The 14320-nt window shown below is 39.0% G+C and overlaps 1 protein-coding gene across 1 annotated transcript in view; it reads left to right on the forward strand.

Moving 5' to 3' along the window:
- The first annotated feature begins 105 nt into the window (after positions 1 to 105).
- prkx (protein kinase X-linked) overlaps positions 106 to 14320 on the forward strand; it is a 69184-nt gene continuing 54969 nt past the window's right edge. Inside the window, exon 1 of the mRNA XM_044187946.1 lies at positions 106 to 845. Coding sequence (XP_044043881.1) covers positions 698 to 845 — 148 coding nt within the window. The 5' untranslated portion in view covers positions 106 to 697. The remainder of the gene's footprint in view (positions 846 to 14320) is intronic.

A 14320-nucleotide genomic window follows, 5' to 3' on the forward strand; every position in this document is an offset into this window, starting at 1 on the left:
CAAATTTATCTTGAAAGAAAATAATGACATTCTCTCGGGGACTTTGCTTTACTCAGTAAACGTCGCCATGCTGGTTAATCATTTTTATTTTGAAAGTCCTGACCGGAAATTATTTGGACACCGATACTGTACCTCTTCCTGGTTGATGTGGACACCGGGAAGAACTGCGGGGTGAGGTCTGTAACTGAGTAAATAATGGAGAAAATCAGTAAACTTGAGTCAGAAAAGCCATGGGATTCGTCGAGTTAGTGAGGTTTTAAAACTCTCTTTTATTCCGGACTAACAGACATTTATTCCGGAGCTTTTCCTGTTCCGCTTCCCTTTCATACTTCCAGTGTTGCGGTGCATCTCCCATTAGCTCACTATGGATTGTTAGCTGCTAACCAAAGTCGCTAACGCTACATGCCACTGCAGTGCACCTGTCACCAGCTTCTTTGTCTGACTCATGTCGGTGGCTTCATTTCCTATTGTCTGTTAGTTAATTAAACTTGTTAACATAAACGCTTGCTCCCTTTTCTGCTCACTTTCTTCAACGTGGAAGGCGTCACTATCCGAAAACAACCTGCACTGCCAAAGCTAGACAAAGAAGATGAACTGACGATAACTCCCTGCGTCCAGATATGTATAATATGAACTCTGTATGCGTCCCGCTGGATATTTTTAAACCGAAATAGTCCGCCAGTCCCGACAGTAAGAAATGGCGTCCTCCAAAGCAACAGTCGTAGTCAACAGTGAGACCAGCTCCCTGAGAGAAAGTAAAAGCAACGCCAGCGGTTCAGCTGGAGAAGCATCACCAAATAACCGTTTATATTGCCTTGATGACCTGGAGACCATTGCCACAGTTGGTGAGTTTCGAGAACATGTCACGCTCATTAATTGCCCTGTACTGGAGTGTTGTCCCAAGCAGCTATAGTGAAACATAAAGTAGTTCCCAAACTCCAGGACAGGCAGAAGAGTGAAATGTATTATGCTTTTAGTAATACAACATAGTGCAAGATAATACAGTGGGGTTGGGTATTGAACCTCAATACTGCAGTAATGAGTACCAAAAACTGTCAAGCAGGGCTGCAACTAATGATAATGTTCATTATAGATGAATCTGTTAAGTATTTTCTTGATTAATTGAGTATTGATTTGGTCTATGAAATATCAGAATAGTTAAGAAAAGTTGACATTTTGAAAGTGCATGTTTTTCAACAACCAACAGTCAAAGAAGAGTTCCAGTTTCTTATCATAAAACACACAGAAAACAAGCAAATAGCATTAGGCTATCGAGTAATCTGTCAGTTATTTTCTTGATTAAACTATTAATCATTTCACACAAAAATGAAAGACAATTTCCAAGGTGGTGTCATCAAATTTCTTATTTTGTTTTTTTTTATAATGTAAGAGAGGGAGGGAAAAGCAGCAGTTTCTCGTTTGAGTAGCTGGAAGTTTGACATTTTTGTTTGAAATAGTCATTTTGAGGCAAATGCTTAAAATATTAATCAATCAAAATAGTTTGAATATCTGATTATTTTTCTGTCACTAATTGATTAATCTACTAATCGTTGCAGCTCTACTGTCAAGCATCAAAAGTTGGCGTTGAATGCTTGGTCCGAGTCTTACTCTTGTTGTGCTTTGATCAGATTTTTCATAATTAAATTAGTTCTTGTACAGCTGCTTGTGTTAAGACAATAAATGCTGTTGCTGTTTGGAATATTTTATTAAATAAAAAAGATAAGATAGTTGTAGATAAAATAGTGATTACATTCATGTTTCAGTTTGGTACCGAAACTGATATTGTACTGCAATCGAAAAGTCTGAAATGATAACCTGGCCTTGTACAGTACATGAATAATGCATTTAATTTCTGTGATTGAGCTTGACTTATACAAATGAGATCAGATGAATAGAAAGACAGTTCTTCAACAAGAGTTTTCACAGAAGAAAAAAAGAGAAAAAAAGAATGTAGTGCTGGGTGATATTTACTGGTTCAAATTTCATGATATTTTTGACAGAATACATCAATATGGATGATTGGAAAATACAGTTCAAATAGATAAATTAGAAATAATATAGATCACTTTGAACCAAGAAAAGACAACATGTAGTAATATAATGTAATCTACATCACATTACAATATCGGCCTGGACAATAAACCAAATTTAGCATATTACGACATTGTGAATCTCTTCTCGAACTAAATTTACTTTTATCTAAGTTTTCACTAACTACAGTGTGACTAATTAATGTGAATCCAAATAGCTACAACAATCAGTGACATTCGACCAACCAATCAGCCGAAAGTCTACTTGAGAAGTCCGGAATCGTAAACTGGGTCATACTGTAATAAATTCAAACATGTACAGACAAATTCTAATATTTTTACATTTGGTGATATTGAGTTAAATGTGACAGCTCATTGTGATATAGATTTTACGTCGTATCGTCCAGCCCTGCTGGAATAGCATAAATCTGAACTGATAGTCTCATATTAAGATATGAGTACTTTATCATTAGGTCACCCGGTCACAGCTGACCTACTTTATCCTTTATCTTTTTGTCCTTTTTGTACATTTTGTTTGTATAAACACTGCTGCTGCTGGCTGAGGTTGTTCCACCACAATCTGTACAATGGTCCTATACATTTGTTGTGTGGAAAACTGCACATTCTGTGCTTTGATCAAAATACTGTAGGGTATGTATTGATCATGTTTATTTTACATGGGAAGGTAATTTAATTAAGAATAAATCAGAACACATTTCATTTTTGAAGGGCTAAAAAGAGCAGAATTTCTCTTCACCAAGCAGTGAATGTTTCGTCATGCTGTAGGATTGGTGTACAGTATGGAGAGTTCAAACCTTAAAATTGGGAGTTTAAAATTTGGTGAAGCCAAACCACATAACCCGTCAAGCATAGTTTTGTACATGTTTTGTTTTGTGCTGTTTGCAGAGTGTGTAGTTCTTAAGTGAAAACTCAGCATGTCGCTAACGTTAGCTTTTGGCTAAGGTAGTAATAGCATGACAACAGTTAGCGTTATAGCATTTAACAAGCAGCATGTGGGCCGTATGTGATTTACCTTCAACCGACTGGTCATGCGTTTCCGTGTCACCACGGCTTCCTACAGCGCAGTAGCTGAGTTGCTCCTTGCCCAATCAGAAATGTTCAGCGCAGCAAGCCCCACCCCGAAAGTCCCGGTACTTCTGAGAAGTACTACCCCCGAGCAGGGACCTTTTGGGGGGTAAAATAATGTCCCCGGAACTTAATTTAGACCCTGGTCCCTGTGGTGGAAATGCACTGAGTTCCTCCAAAGGTTCCTAGTCCCTGGGGAAAGTTCCTGCGGTGGAAACGCAGCTCATGATTCTACCTCTTTTTACTCAATTGGCAATGTAAGGGAGCATACCTTAAGAAATGACTAAAACGTTATGTGTTTATTGGCTCCAAATAGGAATGAAAATGAGGTATAGGCCTACACGTGTTTTGGGAGGAACACTGACCTTAACTGAGGCAAGAGAGGCCTGCAGTTCTTTGGATGTTGTTGTGGGGTCTCTGAATGGCTGAAGAAGAACAAAATGAAGACTTTGGAGTGGCCTAGTGGAGATATGTTGATGTTGTTTGCGAATGTTTATTCAACATCTGTTGCATAATGGCCGAACCTTATATGGATTCAAATGTGAATTTGATACAGCATTCTAGTGAGGCTGACAGACGAAGAAGAAGAACAAAATGAAGACTTTGGAATGGCCTAGTCAAAGTCCTGACCTGAATCCTATTGAGATGCTGTGGCGTGACCTTAAAAAGGCAGTCCATGCTCAAACCCTCCTTTTGACATTTCCATCAAAAATAAAGTTAATCCTCTTGGTCTTCCTCGGATGGTGGGAGTAGATGAAGACTTTTGTGTTGGTTTTTGCAGTCATGTCATGTTCTGTAAGTCAGAGGTGTGCACACTGCCCACTAAGTGAGGCAGTATTCAGAGAAACTCACATGCCAAGGTTAGTCCATGTTCAGGCAACAACCTGCCCTTAGGGGAGTTAGTCATGACTGTTTGACTTGTCCAAAGTTTGAGTCACGCCTACATCATTGGATTACACAAGAACTTAGTCAGAGATCTTCTGTCCCAAGAAAGAAGCTTGCATGTTAGACAAGAGCACACATACAGGGCTGCATTTAATTTTTAATCACTTCATTCTTTAATCAATAAAATGTCAAAAACTATGACACATGCCACCCATAAGTCACCAGGTTTCACAGTGAGGCCCTGAGGCTAAGCTCATGTAGGTATTCAGTTTACAAAAATATGTTCTTAAGCAGTACTTTTTTTAGAGCCCAACCGGAATGGGATTTTTGAGGCCGATACCGATTTTAGAGGGGAAACATTCACAGATTACTGATATGGCAGCTGATATATTGAATTTTGGAGCTGGAATGAAAATAGACCTTTTCTATGTGGATTGTGCATGACTATGCAAAGATATTCAGAAGGCTGCTTTACAAATAACTTTATTAATTACGTGAAATTATTTAACATGTTAAAAGAATATTTAACATACATTGTCAACCAGAATGATGAACAGATGCTCTGACATTTACCTTTCAGTCTGCTACTGACTGACAAACTATAGTTGGCTAGCTCCCTCACTAACACAGCAAACAGTTGCAATAAGCAGGCTGAAGGTGTAACTAACTTCGGGGCTACCCTCCACTATATTAAGCTGCTGGTAATCAAAACTCAGGAAGTCTGCTTGGTTCTTGAGAAGCTGTCGCAGTTATTTTCAGAGAAACTGTAGCTCATACTGAACATTCACTGAGGGCTTCGAAAGGAGCTGCGCAACTCCACTACTTGCAACAGTATTTAGTTTTAGCTTCGTTTTGTCCTGTATTGTATGGAAGCGCATAGGGAACTATATTAAAATGATAATATAAACTTCCATAATAGCATTAAAATTTTCCACATGTAATTTGAATATTGGTTTTAATAACGGAAGTAAACAACACATGCACAAACAGGGGCTCTCCTGTTAGTTAGTTTCTGGAGTTTAACAGGAAAAAAACGGCATGTCTCTAGCTCAAACCGTCGAGGGGTAATGATGCTCTAAAGACAACATATTTGGGAGTGTATACACCCCCGTGGGTTTCCGAGGGTTTTAAGCACTGTGCCCCAAGTCTTATGATGATATAGGCAACACTGCTGTTTACTCTGGCATCGTGTTGGCTAAAATGTTGGTGACATTCTTATGTAAACAAAAGGGCAATATCGAGGTCGGCAAAAATGATCGAGGTCATGTCCATATATCGTACAATAAGTCGATAGCATAATTATCGCGACAGGCCTATTGACAGTGTAACCTGATTTTCTTTTTATGCAAGCATTATTTAAAGGACCAGTGTGTAACATTTAGGAGGATCTATTGGCAGAAATTGAATATAATATTCATAAGTATGTTTTCATTAATGTATAATGTTACATTATAATGTGACATATAGTATAACGCTGACGCTGTGTGATTATTACTATCACCCAGCGCGCTGACGCTGTGTGTGATCAGAGACGGCTCAGAGCGTCTTTGGTGTGATTTGACAGTGCGGATTACAAAGAGGAGGAAGAGAGAAAATAGCGAGGGGTGCAGAGAAGAGACAGAAAGAGTCCACGAAAACGCTGTACAGTGTAACTATTGTAAAACTGAACTAGCCTACCACAGTAGCACGACGTCTATGCTTCAGCATCTCAGCAGAAAGCATAACGTTACAGTCTATGCATCCAGTCCACAGAGCGGACGTGACACAAGGTATATGAAGGCTAGTAAAGAATGTAGGCTACGTTAATTATGGCTATGTGTATGCTACATGGCTAATTTACAACTTAAATCAATGTGGTGTCTAGTTATGGGACATCATAACTAGACACCACATTGATTTATATTTATTTATTTAAGGTAGCTAGGTAGCTAAGATATTAACCACAGAAAATAAAATGCTGCAGTCAAAAAGCCTAAGCTTCATTCAGGTTGAATGATCAAGATATTTGTCCATTGGTGATTACAGATGCTAAGGGTGTGTTATATAGAATCTTAATCCAGTTGATGAAGTAGGGGCCAAAGCCAAAATGCTTTAAGGAGGTGAAGAGACCCTGTCAAATGCCTTTTCAGCATCTAAAGTTAAAGTAATGCCAGGATGTTTAAGATTTGTATCCGTTTTGGTTATGTATACATTTATGTTGAATAATCTTCGCATGTTTTCTGAGAAGTGTCTCCCTTTGATGAAACCAGTCTGATCCGGGTGCACAAGTGATGAAATTACAGATTCCAGTCTTAATGCCAAAGTTTTGTTTATAATCTTTACATCAGTGCTTATTAAAGATATAGGGTGGTAGTTAGAGCAGTGTGTAGGGTTTGTGTTTGGTTTAGGGATAAGTGTAATCAAGGCAGTGTTCATATGGTGGGGAATTTTATAACTGGAGGATTTCGGATATCATTTTGAAAAATATGGTTGAAAGGAGAGACCAGAAATGTTTATAAAATTCTGCTGGGTATCCATCTAAACCTGGAGACTTATTGTTGGGCATGAGTAGTAGTGCTTTCCTCAGTTCACCTAGGGTGAGTGGTTTATCCACATTCTCTGCCTGTGATGTGTCTTTGGGAGGGAGACACTCCTCAGAAAAATCTTGGTGTCTGTAGATGTGGTGTCACGGTCTGGGGTGTATAATTTGGGATAGTATTGTTTGAATGTTTCATTTCTTGCAGTTTGATCTTGTGTAATGTTTCCAGAGATATCTTCTCTTGATGTGAACTTAGATTTTTCAGTTTGTTGTTTCAATTGGTTAGCTAAAAGTTTGCCAGTTTTATTACCAAATTCAAAATGTAGTTGACAGCTCTTTCTCATCTGCAACCGCACCCAGCCGCATTTCACCAACATTTTTGTCGTTTTGTATGAGGGTACTTTTGTGTCTTTATTATGCATGAAAAAATTGATTTGAGAGCAAAACTATCGGCACTGCAATCAAAAAATGTTTTACTGCAAGTAAAATGAATGTTGTTAAAAATGTATTAATGCAAATCCAAAAGTTTTGCTTTTGAATCCAAAAGTTTTGCTTGTTGTTGAGCTGACTCTGCTTATGATGTAGCTAAGACATGTCCCTATTGGCCAGTCTCGGTCAGAGTGACAGCTTGGCAACATCCACTGTTAGTAAATGGGAGAGGGAATAAGTCCACGGAGAAGAATGTGTTATTGTTAAATGTCGTAGCCACTAATGAATGATCCTTTAGACAGTGGTGGAATGTAGCTAAGTACATTTACTCAGGTACTGAAGTACAATTTTGACATACTTGTACTTTACACTGTTTCAATTTAATGCAACTTTATATTTCTACTCCACTACTTCAGAGGCAAATACTGTACTTTCTACTCTGCTACATTTATTTGACACTTATAGTTACTTTTCTCATAAAAAACATGATATTCTTATGTGATATGATGCATTACTGTGCTACTAATCTACCCGGTGGTATACAAAGTATCTAAAATTGGCACAACATTAAAATATTCTTACACGTATTTGTTAGTGATAAAAACAGAAGAATATACTATTCTATAATAAGACAACACTCTCTTAAAATGCGCCATTCTACATACTGAGTACTTTTACTTTTGATATTTTTTTGATATTTCTTTTGATAATTATTTCTGATAATGCTTCTGTACTTTTACTTAAGTAACATTTTGAATTGAGGACTTTTACTTATAATGGAGTGTTTTTAGACTATGGTATTTCTACTTTTACTTAAGTAAAGGATTTGAGTACTTCTTCCACCACTGCCTTTAGATACACAAAAAGTATGAATTCATGTTTGATGTAATGTGTTGATTGATACGCTAAGTTACCGTAACAGTCACTCATGTGAGCGAAAATAAGTTTTAATATTTGTTTTTACATTGTTTAACAAGACCAATTCCAATCACAATTATCCATTTACTAAAATACTTAAAACCCCAAATCATGTCTCTTGGAATTTATTACATTTATAAATATTTACACATATAGGCTCCTAGATATACAAGTAAGATATCTGTCAAGTATAGGAGACAAAGGTGTTTACAGTTACCATTGAGCCGTCTGGTGATATACATCCATATATGTACCAAAAAAGTAAAGGTCCACCTTTTCTTTCATCTCTGTTATCATCCCTCCAGACTATTTCACTGTTGTGTCCTCCTCAGTGTCAGTAATGGAAGTGGAAGTTGCACCAGCTCAATCCAGTTACTGCCAACTGACCTTGAATGTGCCAGTAAAATGTATAATTTCTTTTCAGTTTTGCCTGGCCTTTCACATATTTGACATGCCTCGCCTCTGAAATGTTACAGATGTCTGGGAATTTACATTCTGCAAGCCCAAAACTAGGAGCTGCATTAGGGTCATAAAGCTTTGCATCTGGGCTGGCACCAAGGTGAGGAGCACTGGGATGTATGACAAAGCCACAGAGGGAGACATTTACATTGAACAGTTTTGAGTATTGTTCCAGCACCTGAGGTTCACGCTCAAGGCCCTAGCAATGAAAAGTCATTGTGCTAGATTGTCGTACTCCCTTAAGTATTTGTGCTGCCAGTCCGACCACAAGACTCCCCTCACACATGGCAAACCTCATAGAAACTACTGGCTGTTACTCTGGGCTTGCACATATCTTTCTATAATAGATACTCAGACTGCTCTTGTGTGCCCTCCTTTGTCATAGCTGCTTCTCTCTGTGACAGTTAGGCTCTCCAAATGGAGAGTGGTGGCAGTTTGGGACAAGGAGTTTGGGGAATTCTGGGGTAGCTGGGTGTTTGACATGACTTGTGGCCACAATAGGAGGACACTGATATGACAGTGGTGAACCTCGCAGCACAGGTCCAAACCTGTAGTCAACCAGTGAAAGCTCAGACAAGCCACGCAGCACCGAGGATATTAGCGGTTGGGGTCTGAGGCTTTTTAGTCCCCAAGGGGACAACACTGATAAGTCAGGGAAGTAATGTTAAAAGTGCAGGTATTAAATTCATCATCCTTCCACACTTCTCTTGCAAGTTTAAATTGGTAACATGCAACAATATGATCATGAATCAACAGCCAACACTATAACAATAATTATGACCGTTACCTATTTATGCTTGATAGAGCATTGATTTACATACGCTCCTGGAAGATGGCTTTGGTTTCTTCACCTCCAAGTCCTGAATAGGCTCTCCACAGATCCCCTGAGAATGATATGAATAAGCAGCCATGATTGTAGTAATGTCTTGCTTTAATATATCATTAGTCATTGTCATAGGGTTTTACATCATAGGGTTTTTTAATGTTGCACAAAGTTACCTGTGTCCGTGGCCGATGCCATGTTTGTAGAGTGCTTGTGCAGGCCATAGTTGGTGGTACCGCCTTCACCTTCATGTTGTAATGGGATTCTGAAACATCATGGCCATGAGATGGTGGCATAGAACTTTGCCTGCTGCATGGGTGCATGATGATATATTTAAATGAATAGGCTCTGTGCCAACCTGGAAAACAATCTACAGTAAAATTAAGGTGCATAACATTGTAATGTGATCATACAGAGCAAAGCATAAATGTTATTAACAATTGATTCCCGTCATACACAAGCTGTACAATACTGCAGGACAATACTATTGTAATATTTTATCTCTCATTTCCCACAATGACAACACCATGCCCAAATGTATATATTAATTTGAAGAAATGAGCCAATAGCCTACCTGGGTATGATTTTTGAACAAGCATCTGTACAAAATGTACAATATAAAATGTATCTTATAAAGATGCCCACTGTTCAGCGTCAAAATGTAAATGTCAAAATGGCCCATGTCTCCAGATAAAAAATGTTATAGTCACATAGTTTTATCACTATTTAGAGTGCAGGTCAGTCTTTACTTAAAGCCTACATTATGTACACCTGTATAATAGCTTGATTGACATTGTCATGTCAGTCACTAAAGGTTTAGGTCTCTATTTCTTTATGAAAGCATTGATTACGAGTCCATATGTCTCTGATCTTGGCTGACACAAGTCTCAATATTTACTGGAAGAAAAAGGCCTCCTCTTCAGCAGGGCTGTGTTTCATATACGTACAGATGTGTGCTCGGTCTCAGTTGTAGATAAATGGTAGTTGTCCTAAGGAAATTTTGGGTACCTGACACAACATTCAATAGATGATTGCACAGTTTATTTGTGGTGGTGGCCATCTCTGTGTGAGGGTTGTGTTCGTTCCAGCAGTGGAGCACATTGAGCTTCGTTCAGGAAATGCTCCAATGCACATATTTGATTTTTAACTTGTTTTTACACAGTTTGAGTACTTCGGGGGATTCGTTAATGTTTTCTTATTTCCAAAATGTTCGTAAGAAAAAATTACAAGTGGTCGGACCACTCAAGTCAGTCTGTACCACTGGATGTGAGATGATGGCGTCATGTGCCATTAATATTTTTGGCGTGCTTGATTAACATTCCAGCACATTTGAGTTGCACTTGCCAGACTGTGATGCCTGATATGTGCAGTTTGATGTTCTCAGAACTCTTCATGAGTTCTGTATCTGAGGTGTTCATCATTGTCAGGCTGTTTTTGGGAATCATGTCCCATTGTCTAGTTCCTGAGACCTTATTACTACACCTGACAACCAACAGATGTTTTTTGTTTCTTATTTTGATATTGACCCCAATATGTGTTGATAACGCAGCAGAAAATGTCAAAATATATATCAGGTTTTACAGCTGTTTCTAAGGTTTCTGTGTCTGAAGATAAATCAGTACCGGTTGAGGGCAGGACGTGATGAATTTTTTCTCTTTAAATATATCAGTGGAGAGGGAAGATCTAACAGAGAGGGGCAAACTATTCCACAGCCTAGGGCCAACAATTGAAAATGCACAATCACCTTTAGATTTTAACTGGGACCGTGGAATGAAGGGCAGTGATTGGTCAGCAGATCAGGGCTGGGTACTGAACTTTGATGATGACGACAGCGTCCGAAATGCTTCGAAACTTCGAGTATCAAAAAAATGGTTTGTCATTCGGTACCTAAATTCGAAAACTAAGGAGTAAATCTCATCAGTGTAAGTGCACCAATAAGCATGCAGCATTCTTGTACCAGAATCAGAAACACTTTATTGATCCCCGAAGGGAAACTCTTTGTTACAGCAGCTCACCTTTACGTCAGTGCACATGGGAGAAAGTACTGTAAATTTAGTACCAGGTGGGTATAAGTATAAAATAAGTGTGAAGTACCATCATCTAATAATGCTGGTGATTGCCTGTCTAACGTTTCACGTCGCAGAGGCATGCAAGAATAACACTACGTTACGCCCAGAGACAGGGCTTTTTTTTTTTTTGTACCGCCAGCTGCTTATCTGCACAGATAACTTAAGTGAACTTTGTGCACGGTGCTTGTTAATTCGCCAGTGCAGCTAACCTATATCTCTGAGTCTGTTCACCACATCGTCCACCGGCATGAAAGCCCCGGCGCATCCTCTCCTCGCCACCGTGGGAATGGTTAACCTGGAGCCGAGGCAGAGAGCGTTTCTGACGGCAAACGTGGTGTTGCTTAACGTTACAGACTGGCAGATGGTTGTCAGACTTGGGCTAGCTGCTCTTTAGCACAGAGAAAGTAAGAGGTCCCACTCTGCCACTATTTCCCAGTACCACAAATGTCACCCATTCCCTTCTTCGGATTAGGCAGACTAGACGCTACAATAGCATATTGCTGCCATACTGTTTGTTATTAATGTTCCTTTCAACATTTATTTATATTTCTTGTAGTCCAGTCCGTCATTTTCCTCATTTAGTCCAGTTATCCCGGTTGAGTAAAGTGCGTAAGTAAGAACAGTTTCTCCTGCTGCACCCAAGTCTTACTTAGTAATTGTACTGTCATGTGTATTGAATTTTCTTTTTGATGCCAATATTATAATTTAGAGGTTACATTTTGGTATCAACAAAAACATATGAATGTAGCTCTTCTTGCACCTGAGTAAAGGAAAAAGGTGGAAGATCTGCTAGCAGTGACGTGACTGTCTGTCAGGTACACAATGTGAAACAATACATAATAAATAAAAACAAAACAAAAACAAAATAAATGCAAACAGTGCTGTGTTTTACAGTTGACAGTGTAACAGTGGGGGAGACTGATCAGATGGTGATGGAACTGATAGCAAACACTGCAGTGATGACACTGCATCCCTCAAATTTTTGATTTTGCAGGCAGATTTAACGTACATTGTGATTTATAATTTCATGCTGCGCACTTTATGGAAGACATCTAGCTCAATAATATGCACTAAGCTACATGCAGGTAACAAAGCGTGAGCTTAGTGCCTGTCAGGGAGGTGTGCAGCAGGGAATGGCATTCTTTCTGTGCTGTTGGGAGCAAGCTCCAAGCTTATGGGCCCCGCATAAAAATCCAATTTGCCAAACCATTTTGTCTGATGAGAGGGATTTACTGCCTAAAACAAATCAGCTAAAGCTCTTTATCTGCCTGCTGTTGTTTAATTGTCATTGAAATCATGAGGCAACTCTCTTGCGCCATTAGATTTATTTGTTGCTGTCGCATGCTGTGGTAGCCTATGACCCAGAGAATTTCACTTGAAGGCAACACAGTCCTGTCAGAGCACATTTATTCATTGGCACCATCCCTATCCCCAACATGATATTTAGGGATATGTTGATTTGGCTCGTCTGAATCTGTTATTCATAAAAGTTGCATCCTGCCAGTACAACAGGCATCTCAAGAGTTGCGCGCAGAGCATTTGTTTTCCTAAGCTTCAGAAACAGAGCAGGTGGAAGAGTAGTGAGGGATGACCCAGTTTGCAGAAGGGAAAATATCAGCTACAGTACTACTATTACTCTCTGAAATCAACTGGCCATTTCTAGGCTCATTTCGAGTCTCATTGTCAGTTGCCTTTGTCCCTGATTGGTTTCTGATAACAGCCCTGACTCAGAAAGCACCAAAGAAGCAGCCCTATGATTTATAACATTACACATAAGTGTGTAGAGAAAATAGGTTATCTTGTTTTTCTCTCCCCTTCATGTAGCATGTGTTCAAACGCTCACACAATGTAAGCCTTGTGCAGTAAAGGGGTTGTTCAGCAAGGTGAAATGTTACACTGGTTTAGAACATTGTTATGCAGAGAAGCAGTGGGGTTAAATACCTGACAGCTCCTCCTATCTCATCATCAAAAGCAATGGCTTCTCCTCGTGTTGTTCTTGTTGTGGAACTCCAATTTGAGGTCATTTTCATACATTATTTTCAGGCTAAACTTGTTTGGAGGAAACGGTTCTGCCACCCTTTTGACTTTGACGAAACTAAAGGTCTCAGTATGCTTCAAACGCAGTGATTGTCGGCTCGCTTGAGAGTGTCTGAAATCCCCTCCCCCCACACCTCTACGTCATCGTCCAACATTTTGTAACTTTACAAAACAATTACGCCAACTTCACACAGTCATTGGTCAGGTGTATGACAATGAACTTCTCTCCTAAGCCCATTTCTTTTTATTCTTCACACAACTACTTACGTCACTTCATGTGAACAACCGAAAATCACCTGTATTAACATCATATGCCAACATGAATCTGTATGGCCCACAATTAATTTCAATGGGTCCTCGGTTGAGAGGGTGGACAGCTTCAAGTACCTTGGTGTCCAAGTCCCAGTCATACACACATTTTCACTATTCCTATCCTATTTAATTATAATGCACAATTTGAAAGAACTGGTGGGGATTACATTTCACTGTTGTTGTACCTTATACATGATCAGTATTAGTGTTTATTTCGGCCACTAAGTAACAAGAAATGTTACATAGTTTGTCCACCAGAGAGCACTGACATGTTCATTTTTACACTGTAAAATGTCCCACACTGCTTCAATAACCAAATTTTAGGAAGTAGTAAAAAATGCATGTGTTATTTGCTTTTGTCAAACAACAAATACCAGCTGATATATTCTCATCAGATTTTTTAAAATTCTCATCATCTTTGGTCAACTAAAGATGACAACTATGTAATGAAGACACTGTATCTGAACTACCATAAACACATCTTTGGCATTTCTGTGCTGAAGTTTGTTGTTACTTAGGCTAATCTACGATAAACTAAAATTGCTGATGATCTTGGCTGATGTAACAGTCAGGCTTTAGTAGTTATTGGTGTGATGAATTAGTGAAGACTTATTTCTTACAGGTCATACTGTTGATTTCATTTTCACATTTATTGTTCTTATAAAATGGCCTTACCTAACCCAACCATTACTGGCTTTATGAGATCTGAGCTGTTTCTTTGTTGCTATGGAAACACCAATAGGCCTGAGACAAA

This window comes from Siniperca chuatsi, linkage group LG24 (assembly GCF_020085105.1).
Source record: "Siniperca chuatsi isolate FFG_IHB_CAS linkage group LG24, ASM2008510v1, whole genome shotgun sequence".
NCBI lineage: Eukaryota > Metazoa > Chordata > Actinopteri > Centrarchiformes > Sinipercidae > Siniperca > Siniperca chuatsi.